Source organism: Thamnophis elegans, chromosome 1, assembly GCF_009769535.1.
Source record: "Thamnophis elegans isolate rThaEle1 chromosome 1, rThaEle1.pri, whole genome shotgun sequence".
Lineage (NCBI taxonomy): Eukaryota > Metazoa > Chordata > Lepidosauria > Squamata > Colubridae > Thamnophis > Thamnophis elegans.
In genome coordinates, this window is record NC_045541.1 from 68,717,018 (window position 1) to 68,737,878 (window position 20,861).

Genomic DNA, 20,861 nt, shown 5'->3' on the forward strand with positions numbered 1-20,861 from the left:
GATTTACATGTAAAATACTGTAGTTTAAAAAATCAAACACACAACATTTCATGACCAACGAGAAAATAAAATTTATTCTTCTTTATATATTGTTTAATTGTTTACAAGCAAGATAATGAAAACAAAGACATTTTTCATCATAGTGTGTATGAAACCTAAGAAGATAAAAATTCAAATAATCTGGCAAGGGATTTCAAAACATTTATATAAAAGATACCTTAATGGAACACTGCTGCCAGAGCCATTCAGAATGAGCAGGATTGGATGGCAAGATGTAAGTGGTGTAGCACAGGGAGAAGTACACCAATTCAATATCATTTACTTCACAGACTATATTTGCATCGAGGGTGCAATTTTGCACAAGTCTAACATTAAAAAGCCACTGATTTCAAGATGCATTGGCATATCTTTCCCTTGTCAACTAAATAAAATTTTAAATGAGATTATCCTACTCAGAACAGTTTTATCCACCCTGACCAGGAAGTAAGCTCAAGTGGCTTTTGAAAAGAAAATTCTGCAATTTGGAGCATATTTACTTAAAGACATCATAGATCTCTGTTATTCGTTACAAAAATTATTGAAATAATGAAAGATATTTCTGCAGATGAATATGTGTTAGTTAAAAAACTAACTTGTTCTTATCAGCTGAAATAAACACCTCAAAAACATTTACATATATATGCGCTTAATACCGGTATTTGTAAAAAAAACAACCAGATCTCCAGATAATGAATTCTAGCAAAGTTATTTAAATTCAACACAAAAGCTACATACATAACAGTTGGTTAATTTGAAAACATTAAAGTATAATAGTGTGTTACAATATTGGCCAAATTACCATATTTGTTATTATATTTAATGTTGCTTAATTTTGTGGGTTTTTTTACTCAAGAGAAAATCTCAGGAAGCTCTATACACCAAGGAAGTGTCCTGGATTGCAGTCTTATTTTTTGTTTTGCAATAACGTTCTTGGGGAAAGTAATGTTTCTCATACTTTTAAGTTAAACGAAGAGTTTTTTAAAGCAAGAGTGACAGTAGGTTTTACCATTTTGCTCCTGAAAAATACCATTGTGCAACTGAGTAAGGCAAAAGGCACAAACAAAGTGCTCTGGGTGAAATTTGTGCCCCATGGCACTGACACACCGTCCAACAATAGGTTTTCCACAACCATGGCACACTGTTCCCTGATGATGATGGTAGTGAAGCTCACAGTATGGCTGACCGTTCAGTTCAAAGAAAGAACCATCAGTAAAACTGCAGAAACAATCCTGAAAATAGAGGAAAGGCACCTGTGTCATGATACAAAAATATTTCTGAGATTGGCATATGGTTAGATTTTTCCCAGTGCTGCATTGGGCAAAAGTACCCTGGTCTAGTCCATTACTATTTAAAATAAATAACTTTGGCTGGTTTTTTCCTAATTCTTTATTTTGTTCTTGGGATTATGTTTGAAACATAAACCCATCCAGAATAGAATCTTACAAAAATAGCTAATCCGGCCCAAGGTTTTCCAATGCAGGTATCCAGGTCAACATAAGGACACTCAAGAATGGGCCCAGCTTTTGCTAATATGAGAGTTCAAACCGTGTTGCAATGTTGTCTTCCACTTTTAACAAAATTAACATGCTGCCATCAATATTTGGATAGTGTATTTATATGTGTGTATGTATGCATGTAGTGTACACACACACAAAAATAGACACATTGTTTATAGCACGGGTTTAATATCAGATTTTAATATTTTTAGTTTGGGATACTTCCCTATATCAAGATATAAATAACAAATTAATTAGCTGGCATTTAAGAAGTCTAATTATATGCAGGGTAATGACCAAAATCTATCTGGAGCCTCTTAAATATTGGCTGTACCACTAACCAAATCCCACCACATAAAAGCTCCATAACTGCCAGCTACCCAAACATGTACTAACTGGGTGATTCTACATACTTACTCTGCACACAAAACATTCAGGATGCCATACGGCATTCAGAGCTGACAAATATTGATTCATCACATGACGATCACAGCCTCTGCATTTGGGAGAAAAAATGTTCTGGAAATCTTTCTGGCAGTATGGCTTTCCATCTTTCACCTGGAAACCTACAGGAGGAGGTTTGGAAACATAATAATTAAAAACATTCAGTTCGTCCCACAAACACAAAGGCATGCTTTCTCTTTGCAGTAGGAAAGGAGAGGCTCTTTTATTAGGGTCCCTAATCTTCAGGCTAGTTCAACGTTGATCTGTTAAAGATCTTGGTTCTCAAAGCGAGAAATATTTGACGTGCATTTCTTTTATGAGTTCTTACAAATTCCAGGAGTGAATTTTTTGCCATAAAGGCAGGAAGAAACAGGGTGGAGACAGGAAGAGAAGGATAGGGAGATGGGGACTTAAGGGACTGGTAGAAAGGAATCTGTAATTAATGTTTTTCTGTAATTAATGGTTTTCTATTAGCTTCCATACAAGAAATGCAGTAGAAGATATTACGTCACTGCCATTTAACTCTAACTAGATTAGCATAAATGTTTCATAGTCATTCATCAAATTGTTATAGGGCTTGGAATCAGAAAGGATCATTGTTTTCAGTGTGGTAAACTTGTAAAAAGGTGGTGAATTATTGGAAGATGCTATTTAAAGTTAAAATAATAACTAAACAAAAAGTTGAATGCATTCAAGAGTTGTGATTATTACATATTTTTGAGGGTGATAACTCTAAATAAGTATTCTTACTCCTGGCGGCAGAATTGAAAATTGCTCAAAACTGAAATTTCTAGATAGCCTGTCATTGAATAATTGGCATGCAAAAAGCATGGCCAATTGTTCTTATGGAAAAAGTGACTGATAAAATTTTAATCCTGTCTTCTCTAAGTGATGCATCACATTTTTATTGGTTCTGGAAAGATTATATACAGTAAGTTGTGCTTCTAATAATAACTCTTCTACTGATAAATTGAATGTTATGTAACCTATGATTGAATGTTGACAGTTTAGCATTGTTATTTTATATTCTTGTTTCTTTTTGCTTTACAGACTATTAAACATTAAAAAATTAAAAATAGATTGTGGCATTATACAATATATAATAAAGGAAGCAATGCATGTTTAATGCATGCATGAATGACTTATACATTAAAACGTCTAGTTCTAAAAATAACACCTATAGTGGAATAGCTGTGTCTAGCAAAGATGAATTGAGACATGTGGGTAAAGAATTTGGTCATAGGTTGGATATAATATTGTGACTATGACCACATGTGCTCTATTTGTTTGCTGGAGGTTTTGAATCATGGTAGCTTGATGGCTTCCTGGGAAGAACATGTCAAAAATGGCCACATATGATTAGGACTGATAAGGACTGAGATTCTCAGCAAAAGGCAGCCAGGAATATCCAGCTAGAATCTACCTTGGATGTTACCCACTGTATACCAGAAATAGATAGATGATAGATAAATAGATAGATAGATGATAGATAGATAGATAGATAGATAGATAGATAGATAGATAGATAGATAGATAGATAGATAGATAGACTAAATATTTCTGTTGGTTTCTAAGGTTTAAAGACTTAATTATAATATTACATAACACAGAATAACAGAGTTGGAAAGGACCTTGGAAGTCTTCTAATCCAAGTCTTAAATGACGTTATTAATTATTGTTGATTAATAATAACAAATGATTTCTTAATAATTATTAATTATGTATTATTTTATTGCATAGTTTAATAAAAGAAATATTATTATAATCCAGTTCTCTGGAGTAGCTTTTACAATGCAACATAAAAGGTGGAATAAAATGGCAAAAAGTGACAGCCCAGATCTCTATGGAGCAATATAACTCAGGATGTTCTGAGATCTCATTTTTGCCAATCTATGTAGAATGTGTGTAATATACATAAACTCAGTGTGGAGGGATTTCTATACATTCTATGAATTGGTGACCAAGCTGGACAAAGAAAATGATGCCCATATGCTTTCCTGCACCCTTGTGAGTATGGTGGAGCTTTATATTTTCTACAAAAAAAAGCAGCCCCCCTTTTACAAGCCAATTCTGCTCTATATTAAAGTTTTACATTATACTAGAATGAAATACTTTGTTTGAACATAAAATGCAAGCATGCTGTGAATCTATTAATGCATATGTTAATATGCAAAAACTATAATAATGAAAGTGCATTCACAAGAAGTTATGTGACAAATATTTTCAACAGGGGGCTCTAAGATCAGAGTTGGTGCTTTTCATGAGCTGACTATATCAGAGAGTTTAAGAGGAAAGTTACTGGGCCAATAAGTAAAGACTAAAAGATTTGCTGTTATGACCACAAGAGGATTCCACGAAGTGAATCCAAAGAACAGATCTATTATCAGTGCAGATGAACCATTCTAGACAGAATTCTGGAACATTAAGTTCTTCCCCCTTATCTTTCACACAAAACAGATAAACATGAACATTTAGATTTTTAGATTTGCTCTGTTTCAAGAAAGCCTAAGATTCCCCACGTAGCTTAAAGAAAGAAAAAAATCACCCCAGGCACCACAGTAAAGTCAAATCGCTGTGATGTAGAAAAATGGAGGATTAAAAAAAAAACATTTTGAAGCAAAAATAAGGATGAGTTTCAAATGAGGTCATTAAAGATAGAGCTTGATATTGGGAACATGTGCAATTTGATTTCCTCTAAATTTTACTAGTGGTGAAGTGCAATGCCTGGCTGAACTTGTCTAACAAATATCAGTATGGTTAATATTTGAATGAGAAGCTACACAGATATCCCAGGCCTCAAAACTGCAAGAATACAGTCATCAAGAGTTCAACTCAATTTGCTAAATATTTACTTTTTAGATCAAATTGAGAAGTTGAAGGATATTCTAAGAGGCAGTGACAACTATATTTTGGTAATGACACTGTCAAGAAAAATGCATGGCTGTTTCCATGTAGATCAACTCAAGGATATATTTATCTAAACTTCCTTATATAGAATTTTATTAGATAATAAATCTATAAATCTATAATTTATAATATATATTGATTATATTAGTATCTATTTTATTAGATGATAAATCTATAAATTTATTAGTTTAGTTTTTTTTAGTTTTATTAAACATTTATAGGCCGCCCTTTTCCCTGAGGGGACTCAGGGCGGCTTACAATAATAGGGGAGGGGAGTGCAGGACAAAACACAAAAAGAAAATGTGAGTAAAAATAATTAGCGGTAAAAACACAACATTCATTCAACATTCGGGAGGGGCGAGAGTAAAGTCTTATCCCCAGGCCTGACGGGATAGCCAGATCTTGAGGGCTGTGCGGAAGGCCTGGACGGTGGTGAGGGTGTGGATCTCCACGGGGAGATTGTTCCATAGCGTCGGAGCTGCAGCTGAGAAGGCTCTCCTTCACGTAGTCGCCAGTCGGCACTGACTGGCGGATGGAATTCGGAGGAGGCCTACTCTATGCGATCTGATGGGACGGAGGGAGGTAATTGGCAGAAGGCGGTCTCTCAAATAGCCAGATCCACTACCATGGAGTGCTTTATGAATGGTAATTAGGACCTTGAAGTGCACCCGGAGATCAACAGGTAGCCAGCGCAGCTCATGGAGGATCGGTGTTATGTGGGCGAACCGTGGTGCGCCCACAATCACTCGCGCGGCTGCGTTCTGGACTAGCTGAAGTCGCCGGATGCTCTTCAAGGGCAGCCCCATGTAGAGCACATTGCAGTATTCCAGCCTAGGGATCACAAGGGCTCGAGTGACTGTTGTGAGGGCCTCCCGGTTCAGGTAGGGCCGCAACTGGCGCACCAGGCGGACCTGGGCAAATGCCCCCCTGGTGACAGCTGACAAGTGATGGTCGAAACTCAGCTGTGGGTCCAGGAGGACTCCCAAGTTGCAGACCCTGTCTGAGGGGTATAAATTTTGACCCCCCAGCCTGAGTGATGGAACGTCGGCCAAATTGTTGGGAGGAAAACACAACAGCCACTCGGTCTTGCCCGGGTTGAGTACCAGTTTGTTAGCTCTCATCCAGTCTTTAACAGCCTCAAGACCCCGGTTCATCACGTCCACCGCTTCATTGAGTTGGCACGGGGCGGACAGATACAACTGTGTATTGTCCGCATATTGGTGGTATTTTATCCCGTGCCTCCGAATGATCTCGCCCAGCGGTTTCATGTATATGTTAAATAGTAGGGGGGATAAGACCGAACCCTGCGGCACCCCATAAGTTAGGGGCCTCGGGGACGATCTCTGCCCCCCTACCAACACCGACTGCGACCTGTCCGAGAGGTAGGAGGAGAACCACTGCAGAACAGTGCCGCCCACCCCCACCTCCCGCAGTCGTCGCAGAAGGATACCATGGTCGATGGTATCGAAAGCCGCTGAGAGGTCAAGGAGAACCAGGATGGACCCATGGCCTCCATCTCTGGCTCTCCAGAGATCATTGGTCAATGCGACCAAAGCGGTTTCTGTGCTGTAACTGGGCCTGAAGCCGGACTGGAATGGGTCAAGGTAGTTAGCTTCCTCCAAGGTACGCTGAAGCTGGAAGGCCTCCACCTTCTCAACAACCTTCCCCACGAAGGGGAGGTTGGAGACTGGACGGTAGTTGTTAAGAACGGCTGGATCCAAGGATGGTTTCTTCAGGAGGGGGTCTCACCACCGCCACCTTGAGCGCAGTGGGGAAGTGCCCCTCCCGAAGAGAGGCGGTAACAACCGCCTGGATCCAGCCTCGTGTCACCTCGCTGCTGTTGGCAACCAGCCAGGAGGGACACGGGTCCAGTATACAGGTGGAGGCACTCACAGCTCGCATAGCCTTGTCCACATCCTCGGAGGCAACATCCTGAAACTCAACCCAGAGATGGTCTGCCAAGTCATTCCCTTGTGTCTCGGCTGGATCTGCGGGAGTGGAGTCCAGGTCCGACCGAAACCGAGCAACTTTGTCCGCCAAGAACTGAACATACTCCTCAGCCCTACCCTGTAAGGGGTCCCCCGTCTCCCTCCTATTTAGGAGGGAGCGGGTTATCCTAAACAGGGCGGCTGGGCGGGACTCGGCGGACGCTATCAAGGTGGCAATGTGTGTTCTTTTAGCTGTTCTTAATGCCCGGATGTATTCCTTGGTGCATGCTGTCAAAAGTGCCCGGTTCGGTTCGGACCTATCGGATCTCCACTGGTGCTCTAGGCATCTCCTCCGGCGCTTTATCTCCCGGAGCTCCTCGGTAAACCAAGGAGGCCTCCGGGAGCCGCTGACCCGGAGGGGCCGTAATAATTTATTAGATATATATTTATCTAAACTTCCTTAATAGAAGTGTAAGCTACAGGCTGCCGCTAACAAAAGGAAATTGTTTTGTTTATTACCAATCTTACCTACTTAAATGCTTGGGATATTTTATAGCACAAGTTATTTGCAGATACTATAACGTGGAATTTTTTTTTAGGTAGATAATAGTTAATAATGCTTCTTTTGGACTCCACATTCTCCAGAAAGGCATCTATACACTATTTCCAGTGAATTTGCTTAGTCTTCCTATACTGACCTCATCCTTGATAAATATTTTCTATTGTCTTCAGAAAAATTATAGAATATTTTTATAAGGTTAGAGTGAGCAAGTTTCCCTCAGTTACTAAGACTGTGCAGTGCAAATAACAACAACAACCTTGATTTCAGATGACTTTATGAATATGTGTACTGAGTTTTCTTGGCAGCACTATGGAAATGGATTGTCATTATCTTTTTCCAGGATTGATTGATTGATTGATTGGTCAGTTGATTACTTCTCTGTCTGGTCTATAGACCTCAGCTTTCCAGCTGGTCTTTTACAGAAGTACTAACCAGGTCTGAACATCCTTAGATGAGTAGTTTACTCAATTGCATTAGAAGTTATGACGGAGATATTCATGAAGGAAACAACGGGATATAAAATGTACTTGTTATGGCAAGAAAAGGTCTCTCTATTAGACTTTATAATGACTTGAGCAAAGCAACAAAATATGGTATAAGAACACTATCCAAAAAGACAATCATTCTGACTATTTTGTAGGCCATATGGGATGCCAAGATTTTTGCCAAATTAGATATTGCCAAGGGTTTTTGGTAATTACTGTAAATCTCCAAGCACCAAAATTCAGTTATCTGGCAATCTTTACCACATACTATCAATGTTATCCCTTGCAGTGTTTCTAGTACTTCTGAGGTTTTCAGCACTAATGGTGGAAGAAGAAACAGTATAGAATCCTCAGTTCTAAGGCTAAATGACATACGGTAGTTTTAACATTGTGGGTCTGATGTACATTGCTAACAGTGCTACATATAACAAACTTCAGGCTATGCATAGGAATAGAGAATATATTATTATTTAAACTTCGTTGAATTCTTCCTTTGTCAGGGTTATCTGGAGGAGAGGTAAAAAGAGGGATGGATCAGTTTACTTATGTAACCTCAAAACGAACTGTGTCCAGTCTGCTTTGATTGCAGTTGAACCTTATTTAGCTTTAACCAGGTGCAGACTGTTAGTTGAGAACATTTCAATGCATAGGCATCTAGCCATAAATCGGTTAAATTGAATGCTCATATGTGGACCTGGTTTCTTATGCCTGACAATTCCAATGTTGAAGACGGTACTTTTAATTTAGCAACTTTTCAAAAAATATAATGGAGCGTATATTTTAATTGACTACAGTATGGCATATCTATGTGGAATGAAAATTCAGCAGAATATCCAATTGTATTGGCTTTATTGGAAATTTTTTTGCTCATTTCCTTTCAGATCCTTTTAAATGCTGGGACAGATAATACAGTTGAAAGGTTGTTTTGTTTCTGGGACTGTGAGCTACTAGATATGTTGTAGCTCTGTTGGGTTGTAGTCTGGATTTTTATGTTGAGGCCCATTAATATTTAGAAAAATAGCATTATTTATGGAATGATTTTATTTCAAAAACGGGGTCCAAAAAAATCTATTGGACATTGTGAGCAGAAAGTGGAGAACAGATAAATTAAATCAATTATCGCAATGACTATTTTAAGGACTTTCCTTGACTTCAAATATAATTTTTTTGGACTAAAGTGTTTTTCTTTTTTATATTTTCTTTTCTTTTCTCCATTTTTCTGTACAGGTAATTTCTCAACTTACAACAATTCAGTTAGTGACTGTTTGAAGTTAAAGTGGCATTGGAAAAAGTGATTTATGATCATTCCCCACACTTACAGCCATTGTCGCATCCTCATAGTCATGTGATCAAAATCAGAGACTTGGCAACTGTTTAATATATTTATGACCGTTGCAGTGTCAAGCAAAGTCAATGGGGGAAGCTAGGTTTATTTAACAACTATGCTACAACTGTGGCAAGAAAGGTCGTAAAATGGGGCAAAACTCACTTAACAACTATCTCGCTTAACAACAGAACTTTTGAGCTCAATTATTGTCCTAAGTCAAGGACTACCTTATTTCTCTTTATAAAACATGTTACGATAAAGTAAATAGACTTGATTAATAAAAAGAATCAGAATTAACAATCTAGTCGAAGTGAGCTGCTAGAGCCACGAAGAGAAGGATAATGGTTTAGACAAATGAAGCCTGCTTATGCCACTAGCCAGCTTGCTACTGTTCATACTGAGTAAAAATATAAATCGGTTCACCGTAGGGTCAGCTAGTGCTTTGCTAAACTTCTGCAATTTTTACATGTTTCAAGAACAATCCATAATTGCACAAAGCGGTTATTGCATTGGAATCTGAGTCACCACACCAAAGAGGAAGAAACTGCTGTCAATGCAATAAAGTTCTGAAAGTTGCTTCTAAAAGCATGAAGCAATAACAGTGCTCAGTGCTCAGGGGAAATTCTCCCACATGGCCAAGAGAGAAAGAATAGTACCCTTGGGTTTGCCTAAAAGACTTAATTTAGTTAGAATCCAGCTCATCTTTAAATTGACCTGTAAAACTTTTTGCATTTTAGTTCTAATTAGGAGCTTGGGGACCCGAGTTTCCTCGATATGGGCTCAGAGATCCACTAGGAGCTAATTACTAGTCCTCAATTCCTGGTGTCCTATTAGTGCTCGCCTGTGATCAAATCCCACTGTGAATGTGCTGATGCTTTTCTGATTGTTGATTGTCAAGGAGAAAAAAAAAACCAATTATTTGTAGCATGCTACCCTGGAAAAATGAAATTGAAACACTTTAATCAATGCTCCCTTCTGATGCTCTGTGTATCAACTTACACTCGGGAGAGATAAAACACATTCAAAGAAAATTATGATACTGGCATTCATTAGAAGACAACTGCTATTACCAGAGTGACCATACATACATGCATACATGTCATGCTATTTCCTTAGAAAGTAGACAATATGGTGGAGTCCTTGGTATTCTCTGAGCTTGGTAGTTTTCTTGCAGACGTTTCATCATTCAATGAGGTAACGTCATCAGTGCTTTATCTAGTTTGATAATGAAATGTCTGCAAGAAAACAACCAAGCTCAGAGAGCACCTAGGACCTCACAGTTCAAGTCCAAGCTACAAATGTTCTCTTCTATCAGCAGACAACATGATATGACGTGAAGAAAAAGCACATGAAATAGTAAACAAATTAAATGCATGAGATAAATGAAAGGAAACAAGTTGCAGCCAATTTATACTGACATCATTTATGAAGCCTTCACACTTTCTAGTCTTGTGAACTTTCTGTCCTTCCATCAAGTCTATGCTCAACTTCAGCCATTACTTTTTGTTCTTCAAGGATTCTGTCTCCTCTTCAGAAATACTTATTAACTCCATTCAACCACACCTTTTTCTTACTTCTCCTTTTCTCAGTGCAGTCACTCTTTCCGAGGTGGTGCAGTGGTTAGGGTGCAGTATTGAAGGCCACTACAGCTGACTGTTATCTGCAGTTCAGCGGTTCTAATCTCACCGGCTCAAGGTTAACTCAGCCTTCCATCCTTCCGAGGTGGGTGAAATGAGGACCCAGACTGTGGGGGTGATATGCTCACTCTGTAAACCGCTTAGAGAGGGCTGAAAGCCCTATGAAGCGGTATATAAGTCTAACTGCTATTGCTATTGCTATTTCTTCACATATTTGCTTTACAGTTCAGCTCCCATTCTATCTCCCTGTATAACTGAACCACCTAAGGTACTGCTTTAGTCCTCTCATTTTTGAACCCAATTCACATTCATTAAGCACCCAATGGCTCATTCATTCATTCTTCCTTCATCCTACCTTTTCTTGATTTCTTGTAGATGTAAATACCCCCTTTTCTCTGCATCCATCATTTATATATTTCTCCTGATATACCAAATACCGATTTCTATATAACAAATGCAGCCAGAAGCATACATTTATCCACAGCTGTTTCTGCATTTTTCAACAAGATTCCTTACTCCATCCTACTGATGGAAAATGCCTTTTTAATGGCATTTTCCATCTTTAAAAATTATCCATCCATTTTCTCATTTGTAAATTCATATACAGCACCTCCTTGAATTTTTCTTTGCTTGTGTATAATATTGAATCACTTCCCACAGAGTTGGAATGAGACATTTGGGGCTAAGAATACTTCCACTTGGAAATGTTTCATATTCATCTACCTAGATTATATTCATACCAATAGATAAAGACATTAAACAAGCTTGTAAAAGCTAAGCCAGGAACTTTGAGAAATAATGACTCACCATCATCGCCAAAAACAGTCCCACAATGTGTACAAAAGAAATGCTCAGGGTGCCAAGTCTGATCCATAGCTGTTAGGATTTTCTGCAAAGAAAACAAGAAGCTTTACTGGAATAATCTTATATATGATGAATATATCTTTGGTACATGGAACAGGAAGGGTGGCATCATTTTGTCTTTAGCCTCAGATAGCTAATGTTTGGGACCAGTTATGAAGGCAGTTGATTACCAGAAGGCAGAAACAGTGATACATACCTCCTGGATGGGTGCAGTACAGTAAGCACAACGAGGAGAGAAGAGCTGATGGTAGTCTTCTTGGCAGTAAGCTTGGTTGTCCCGCTCAAAGAATGGCCTAGAACCTACTTCTTTTCCACAATGGGCGCATGTGAAGTGTTCAGGATGCCATATCTTTCCCAGAGCTGTAACCACCTAGAATTCATTAAAAGATTAGTTGAAGCCATTGGATAAAGATGAACCACTCTCTACAGTGAAGACTCTCTCAAACAGAAGCTACATATTCTCAAAGATGCTCTGTTTCACATCAAGCTCCCCTCATTGGCTAAGTGAGCAACGGAAGCTCTTTAGGCTAAGACATAAAGATTCTCAGTGATAAAATTGCAAAAGAAGAATTTGGATTTGGATTTTGGATTTTATTTCATTTATTTATATTATAAGAAACTCTAATTTGCCTTCTTAATTATAGATGCCATGTAGTTTAAATGTGTGACAAATATGCAATTGATCGTAGCAACCTCGATGAGACTGAGAATGGTAGAAAGAGCAGATAGCTAGATCCACAGTTCCCATCCCCCATGCTTACCTTTCCAGCAATAGGTTTCTGGCAAGAGGCACAGTTACCCTTAGGCACAGTAGCAACGCCAAGGTCCTGCATATCATGAGTCAAACTCTTCAACATGCTGTCTAGGTTGTCAGTGGTGTTCCCTTCTGCTGATGTTGACTTGCCAGAAGTGGCCAAGTCATCTGCGACCTACCAGAGAATAAATAATTTGCAATCTCTATCATTTTGTGTAGCTTTCTCTGCTTCCAGGACAGGTATTTATTGATCTATTAATCTGCAAGATTTTCCCACTTTTGTAAAACATTTCCAATGACATATTACTCTCACATACATCCCCCATATATTTTCTTTCCTGAAAAAAAAAATGTTTGGAACAAACAGAATCATGCTTTTCTATTTGAATGGCAAATTTAAGAACCCTTAATTATGTAATACTGTAAGGACATGGTTCTTAACCATGTTCTTTTTTATTTTATACATTCATCTGCACAAGGCTTTTATCTCCCCTAACTTCCTATGCTCAAACTACATCCCCAAACGATATTATGAAAACCTTGTCCCACAGCTTGTTTCCACTTCTGAAACATAGGCAGTCAGGGAGGCTGCAGAGTGATCAAAGATGGAGGACCAAGAAAAAAGAAAGAGCCAAGAACCACATGCAATCATAAAATAAAGTAGATAAACACAGAAGCATATGATAATATAATATACACAACCACTGTGAGAAATAATAAGACATCCAGAACAATAGTATTCATGATAGCCTCCATTCTTAATTCCTAAGTATTTTTAAACCCCATACTCTCCCTTTATGTTTTTTTCCTGTCAATGTGGGTGCTTTGCAAATGGTGTGTCTGTGTCTGTGTGTGTGTGTGTGTGTGTGTGTGAGAGAGAGAGAGAGAGAGAGAGAGAGAGAGAGAGAGACTTTAATGTAGACAAGCTCCATCTTTCCTTAATTTATTTATCAGTGTTTTTCAACCTTGGCAACTTCAGTATGTGTGGACTTCAACTCCTAGAATTGGAAGTTTATTATACTCTGTATAAACAATCCGTTTTCATTTCAAAAGGTATTTAAGTTACAATCCGAATAGAATAGAATAACAGAGTTGGAAGGGACCTTGAAGGTCTTCTAGTCCAACCCTTGCTTAGGCAGGAAACCCTACACCATTTCAGACAAACGGCTATCCAATATCTTCTTAAAAACATCTAGTGTTGGAGCTTTGACAACTTCTGGAGGCAAGTTGTTCCACTGTTTTAACTGTCAGGAAATTTCTCTTTAGTTCTAAGTTGCTTCTCTGCTTGATTAGTTTCCACCCATTGCTTCCTGTCCTACCCTCAAATGCTTTGGAGAATAGTTTGACTCCCTCTTTATTCACCTTGGACTGGATTGTTCCTAAGCAAGCCAAAATATCATCCAGTTCCTGAGCAACTGAGGTAGTAGATGAGGAGGACACCGTCGGCTGTGGAGGTAAAATTTTGCTACAAAAAATAAAAATATTATGATCAACTGAATGAAAGGAATGAAGAAGTAAATCTTTAAATTCTTGCATATACTATTGTTCTATCTATCACTATGTATAATACCTTCTCAAAAAAAGAACCCACTATTTCAGTTATTTACAATACCTTATTGGTCTCAAAAGTTCAACTTGGAATATGACTCAAATTTATGAATGGCAAAACCTGTGATTTATTTGCAGTTCTATTGTATTAGTATTAGGCAAGCAATAATTCTGCCTGTCCTCTTACTGACTTCCCATTTTCCATACAGTACTGATAGATTGCATGCATGTATAAAACAACCCAATTTGTGCTGTAGAAATTTAATGCAATATGTGGAGGCCACACATTTTCATGTCATTTAATTCATCTGTCCTTTGCTCATCATCCTTAAGTAATGAACTGGCAAATCAAAATATTCCTTTCATAAAGCAGTTGAAACTTTTACTATGAAGAAAAAAATTACTGAGTTGTAACACTCAATTTTTATGCTAATGTCTGAGCTAATTTATTAATTTTAAGTCACCCTAAAATTTTCTGGATAGATGGTACAAGTGTATGTTATACGGATAATAAAATATTTTTCCAATACAATTTTCACCCACTCTGCAAACCAAAAATTATATTATATATTAAATTACCCAGGGTTCTTGGAAATAAGGATGAATAATTTCCAGTGCTTTATATTTCTGACTCAGGATATATTTACATTCAGCCTTGAGTACCGTACAGATAAATATTCTTCCTGTTTAAATGTTATTTAAAATACCAACTTGAGTCCCTGTTTTGAAAATTAGTGACATTATTATAACCATTTGTGATGTTAACAGAAATTAAAATGAAGTGACTTGATCCTAGTAGAAGACGATTGTGAGTAACTTGGAATTAATGGCTAGGGAGAATTGATAAACTTTTATGTATATACAGTAACAGTGTAACAGGCTACATACACCCTAGCACATATTTTTTGATTGGGCAAGCTCCATCTCATTCCATTAAGGTACCACAATGCTCTTATCAAAATGCAAAATATGCCATGGTAACTCCAACCTATAGATAGTGACCCATCTATTGGATAATAAAACAGCCATACTTATGTTGGTAAATGTCCTTAGAAACCTTTATTTAGTTCATGGGAAACTGCTTAAAATGTCATATTACAGTTTGGAAATGAGCTTTTATAATGAAATTGATCTTTCTAATTTCTTTACTCAATCATAGACAAGCAAGAACAGTGATACAGCTTTAGAAGACATGAAATGCAAAACAGTAGTATAATTTGAGGTATGTTTATCATTTTTTCTGTAATAATAGATACCTGTAAATATTAGCTGCATCTTCTTTATGAGTTTGAACATTGCATGCTGGTTCTACCTGGAAATATATATATAGCAGATACATGTAAGAATACTGCCTATTCCCAAAGTCACTGAAGAAAACGCTCAGTTTCTGGTTATTATGCTGATAATAGGGTCAAATTAGTGAGCACTTCCTTTCACAACTTGTAGCTTCCTAAGACTTATATAGCTTAAGAAAAATACCTTTTGGGCTTCTTGAGGTGTTAATTTGTGGTGTTGAGTTAAATGGCTTTCTGTTGTTGCTACTGGTTTTGGTTTGTTGTCGCGCTCCAGAAGAAAGCAAACAGTTGGGTCTGAGTCATTCACAGTCAGACTCTCCGTGGTTTGTTCCAGTTCTGCTAACAAAGCATCTAAACAAAACCATTATAGTTCAAATATATCTGTCTTTTTGTCTTAGTTTTCTACAAGCCTTTTGGTGTGTGCATCCCATTTCACTGTGAGTTATTTAGCAGCAAAAGAACTCTATTGCATTTGTAAAATTACAATACTGCTATCGAATGTCTCCTTGATCTATGATGGCCTAGGCTGGGGCAAGCAGGAGTGGAGAAGAAGACCTCTTTCTATTCCAGACTGCTACCACTATAGAGAACACCAAACTATATCTTGTAACAGATAGGCGAAAAAGAATTGCTCATCAATTTAGGGATTATTCTATCCTTCCCAGAATGAATGTATTCACAGAAAAAGGTGGGTCCAAAAGCTAAGTATGACCAAGAGATGGAAATCCCAAATTACTATAATCCTGTAGAAAAATATGAGAAAGGGAGGCAATAACCATCCGCACAGAGTTCCTTCTGGGGCAAGTCTTGCCAATATAGTCATTAAAACTATGTAAAAGATACAATCCATGAAAAAATTAAAATAATTCAGTGAGAGAATTATCTAGTGATAGCACTGCTTTAGCCAAAAATATAAAAAGTAAATGTGCTTGTTTACAACGTTTTCTCAGAAAAGAACACTATAGTCACAGAACATTTCCATTCTCAGTAACAGAATGCATGCTCTTTTTAAAAAAGATTTTTATCTCATCCTATCTTAAGGTCTGAGTGAGATTGTAGCTTCTCCTCCCACAGGCAACACACTTTCCTTCTCAATGGCTAATTTCTTTAAAAGTCTCTTCATCATTTCTGCTTTCTCAAGATATGTTTTGATCACTGTTTTCTTATCAAATCACGCATACCATTTCCCTCACACTTTAAAATATGGCTTTCTCATATCATATGAGGCTTTCCCCTTCACAATGACATAGAAACAGACATCATAAAATAATCTCTTGCCCTTCTACTGTCTTGGACACACCCTTCTAAGACAAGTCTCCAAGACCAAGCCAAAGTTGGCCTTATTTTTATTGACAGTTAATTCCATGTGCCAGCCTCACGACGACTGGCATTAAAAATTAGGATAACCATTAAACATCTCACTATCTGCTGCATATTCATGATATTTAAAATCTGACACCTCTTTCTAATCATAAGACTGCTATTTACATATATTCCTAACAACTTTAAAGTTAACGTCATCCTTTCCTGTGTGAACACACAATGAAAAGCTAGAAACAGGAAAAATATATAAACTACATACTTGCAAATTTAACCTATTTGTCTGTTTTAGATTGCAAGACTCTTTTAAACACCTTATATACTGGTGGCTTGAGTGTTGATATATTGATTGAGACACATATGTGGACATTATCAAACCACTTTCATGTTTCAATAAATCCCTGACTGACAAGTTCTTCTTTTCAGTTATTTCTGATTACTTCAAATGAGGACTTCCAGATATTTTTTAGACTGAAGAAATCTTCTGATAATATATCCTCACATCTGAAGACAGTAAAATTTTGATCTGGCTTGTAAATGCTGGCTAAGGAGCAACTACACCCTCTTGTGTAAGTGATGATTAATCGTATAAATCCATATATATTATAGGATCAAAATATTTTAAAATAATACTATCTATATTATTATTGTACTACACAACTCAACAGTTCTGGATGTCTCACAACAATTAAAGAAATTACATACAAAAAAAATCAGTAAAAGATAAAGATAAAACATGGCAAGTATGATAAAGACCTGGGTGAAGGGCCAAGTATTCATGACTTTGGTAAAGAACAGCAGAATGGGGGCCATCCAAAACCCGGGAGGAACCACTACAGAGGTGGTACACTTCCAGAGCTCAATAAATGTTTAATTGAAAGAACCCAGAGAGTGCCAACTCTGGGCATTACCCAGAGTTACAATTTGCAAAATTGGTGGTTATAGAAATCAATATCATAAGTAAATAACCAGTTCTAAGCTGGCTTCTTTGATTTTTGTTTATCCTCCTCAACCTCTCTATAGTTTTTACTACCGTGACCATTGTATTGATCTCAATTAGCATGGAGCACTTTATTTCTTGACTGGAGATCAAGTTTCAGAAAAGAGTGCAGAGCTTATAGGAACTGTTTTGCTTCTCTATCCCACATTATTAACAATGGTATAAATAATTGTACCAGATCTGGATTCCTTGATGCAACAAAGATCTGCTACTACTGTATTGCTCTCATCAAATTGAAGTGTAAAAAAATCCTCCTGAAAAGAATTGCATTAATGAAGACTGCTTGTTTCATCTTCATATCATATGCTCCTTGCCCAGCAATAACATCATGCAGCTGATTGCTAACTTCAAAATGATTTTGATGGAATAAAAGTAGGATGAATGGCACTTTCTTCTTTACTAAACCTCTTTAATATAATAATTGCATTTTAAAATACTGTTAAGTCATTGTTAGTGGTATTTATATTCACTTTCCATCTTTTTAATATATATAGTACAGAGGACTACCAGCATGTAAGGCGTAAGGGCAAGTAAATGTAACATACAAAATGATAGAAATTATGATGGAATCATTTTATTGTTTCATGTTGAAAACATGTGTAGTAAAATGTTATAGTCTTCAAGAGAAATAGCTAGAGGGGCTCCAATCTCTGTGATCTCTAGTGGCAATAGCTGATGAGCCAGAGGAAGTGAGGGCTAGCCCAGCAGGATGAAATTTAAAACACAATTTTCATTTTCCTAGTTCTACTTTAATTATGAAATATTTGTTATTTTAACAATTTACATAATGTGTTTTTCCCTGCTGAAATAATCTTCTATTTATTGTGTCACATATCATCACATTTCAAAATCCTGATTAAAAAAATAAAGATAAACCTATTTATTTTATTTAGTTTGTCACTCCTGTACAAGATAACAGAGATAAGAATAAACATGAAGAAGAACAAAGGAAATAGGTACAAATAAATTGGGACAGTAGGACAGGGACGTTAGGCACTCTGGTGCGCTTATGCATGCCCCTACAACTTCATCAGTTTCTACTCCTAATTTAGGTTCTTGGTTCTTCCAACATTCTGTTTCAGTGTGAATTCAATTTTTCCTATACCAGCAAACCAGTTAGGTTTCTGTGGTTTACAGAAATCCAACCATTATGGTTTGAGGAGGGAACTATATTAATGTATACCCATCAAGCAGCAGCTAAAGGCACAAAACCTCTGCCTTTTGTTCAAGATCTCCTTGCCCTCTTCAGTTTTCTCTGTTTCTGCATAAGATGAAACTCTTTGCAGTACATTATAAACCCATCACTGCAGTCCTTATTCTTTTGCTATACTACAAAAAGAATCACTTACCTAAATCATCCATGACCTATTTTCACTGGGTCTTCTTGCCTGAGTCTCTGGTAGAGAAGCAGGTTTATTGAGTAAGAAAGGGGAAATGAGCAAGATGGTGAGTGTGTAGAGCAGTACTTTGCACAGACTTTTTCAGTTCCTCACTCTAACAGCACTTCCTCTCTTTAGAAGTTAATGTTTCTTTCCCCTACTGTGGGTTGCCTCTTAAGCAGATTTTTCAAAAATTGTGCTCAAATTGTACAACAGAAAGAGATGTGTATTTGATGTGACCATTGTGCATTTTTTTTTCTACAGATAGAAATTATTTATCTTCACAGACATTAAAACTAAAACACAGATAACAGAAACAAAGCATATGTAGGCATATGTCCAGCATCTTCTAAAGCTATTGCTACAGCACAAAATTTGCTCACTTTTTGGGAAGCTTCATAATACTGATCATTTAACAGGAAATGTACAATTGCCTGTTGGAACAAGTCCAAATAATTCATGATTAATTTGGTCCTCCACGAATGATAAATAGCTCATTTCAGGAGCGTGCGTGTGCACGCATGGGCACACACCCACACACACACAACCTGTCTTAATTTCAATGTCTGAAAATATGCAGAAGGACCATAATAGCAAGCTGCATTAAATTATCTCATCAATATCAGCTGAAGGCATCCAGACACACTAATGTAAGCATTGTTCCAGGGGTGGGTTTCAACCAGTTCGCGGCAGTCCCTGCGAACCGGTTGGTCGGCGAACCCGGAAGTAAGTAACTTCCAGGAACGGCGAAGGGCCCACCCGCCTGCCCGCACTCCTTACCCGGTTTTGACGAGTTCTGCGCTTCCACGCATGCGCAGGACGCATACAGCGCCTGCGCGATCCTCCAGGAGCAGCTGGAGCATCGCACAGATGCTAGTACGCATGCGTGCACCGCGCGCGTGCACGAGGACGCCACCAGCCCCGTTCCAACCGAACCGGTTGGAACGGGGCGAGAAACCCACCCCTGCATGTTAGATCCTGAGGATACACTAAAAATACTTGGGGATCTTAAAAAGCAGGTGTGTGAGCTCATTATAATACTGATGTGAAATGTTAACGCTATCCCCTTGCATATCAAGATTTATTTATTTTTCTGCTTGACCTCAGTCTATGCTCTACCCAAACCAAGCATAGAAAAAGACTGGGGGATAAGTCCACAGTAAACCAGATCAGTAAACTAGGTCAAATATAATTTGATTCCTCCATAGGAAACTATGATTATCTATCAATATATGCTGGGCTACGGACTCACCCCCATATATTGGTTTGAGTCAGTATTTTAACTATAAGAACCTCAAACAGGCCTCAACAGAGACATAGTCATTTGTTCTAATGGGAAATGCATATTTGCAACTGAGCAAGGGGTTTGGAGTACAGATCTCAGGAATTTAGATTAGACTCATTCTGGGGCAGCAATAGTTTTATCCTATACGCATACTATTTTTCACATATAGTAAAGGACTTGTGTTTTAGCATTCAGTAGTTTAATTGCTATAATTATAGAAATATTCCTTGTGCAGCTCCATATCTGGTTATTGCACTGGAAATTTTTTGTGCCTACAGCATAAGGTTTCCAGATGGAAATTTCCAGGAGGCAGAGGGGTGAAAATAAATACCTAGATATTTGAAAGGTTTCATGGCTACTCTCGTAAAATCCTGCTGGTTGGCATGTCAAACAGGCAGCTTATGCTTTAATTCTATCTTTGAAGTTATTTACAATCCCTAACTCATGAAGTTAAACAAGTATTATTTTCCTCTAAATTTTGTGTGACTCATTCCACTCTTGTATTTTGTTTCGATCCACTTGCACTGCCTATCAAGCTAAACATTGCTGTTTTAAATCTGTAATTAATATATATCAGGGATGGGGGGTGTC

At 37.7% G+C, this 20,861-nt stretch overlaps 1 protein-coding gene across 1 annotated transcript; it reads right to left on the minus strand.

The window, feature by feature from the left end:
- Nucleotides 1-66: 66 nt before the first annotated feature.
- On the minus strand, nucleotides 67-19,035 carry LPXN (leupaxin). Its single transcript, XM_032222982.1, has 9 exons — nucleotides 18,956-19,035; nucleotides 15,471-15,637; nucleotides 15,248-15,303; nucleotides 13,806-13,908; nucleotides 12,451-12,618; nucleotides 11,886-12,059; nucleotides 11,633-11,714; nucleotides 1,953-2,101; nucleotides 67-1,268 (listed from the first exon to the last, which is right to left on the minus strand). The coding sequence occupies exons 1-9, from the start codon at nucleotides 18,966-18,968 to the stop codon at nucleotides 1,002-1,004; spliced, it is 1,179 nt and encodes a 392-aa protein (XP_032078873.1). The 5' UTR covers nucleotides 18,969-19,035; the 3' UTR covers nucleotides 67-1,001.
- Nucleotides 19,036-20,861: the final 1,826 nt, after the last annotated feature.

Excerpts from the sequence above, each read along its gene's own strand:
- LPXN (XM_032222982.1), bottom strand. Across the intron at positions 13,909-15,247 it reads GATGCAGCTAATATTTACAG|CAAAATTTTACCTCCACAGC; the intron begins GTATCTATTATT and ends TATTTTTTGTAG. Across the intron at positions 12,619-13,805 it reads TAGGAACAATCCAGTCCAAG|GTCGCAGATGACTTGGCCAC; the intron begins GTGAATAAAGAG and ends ATTCTCTGGTAG.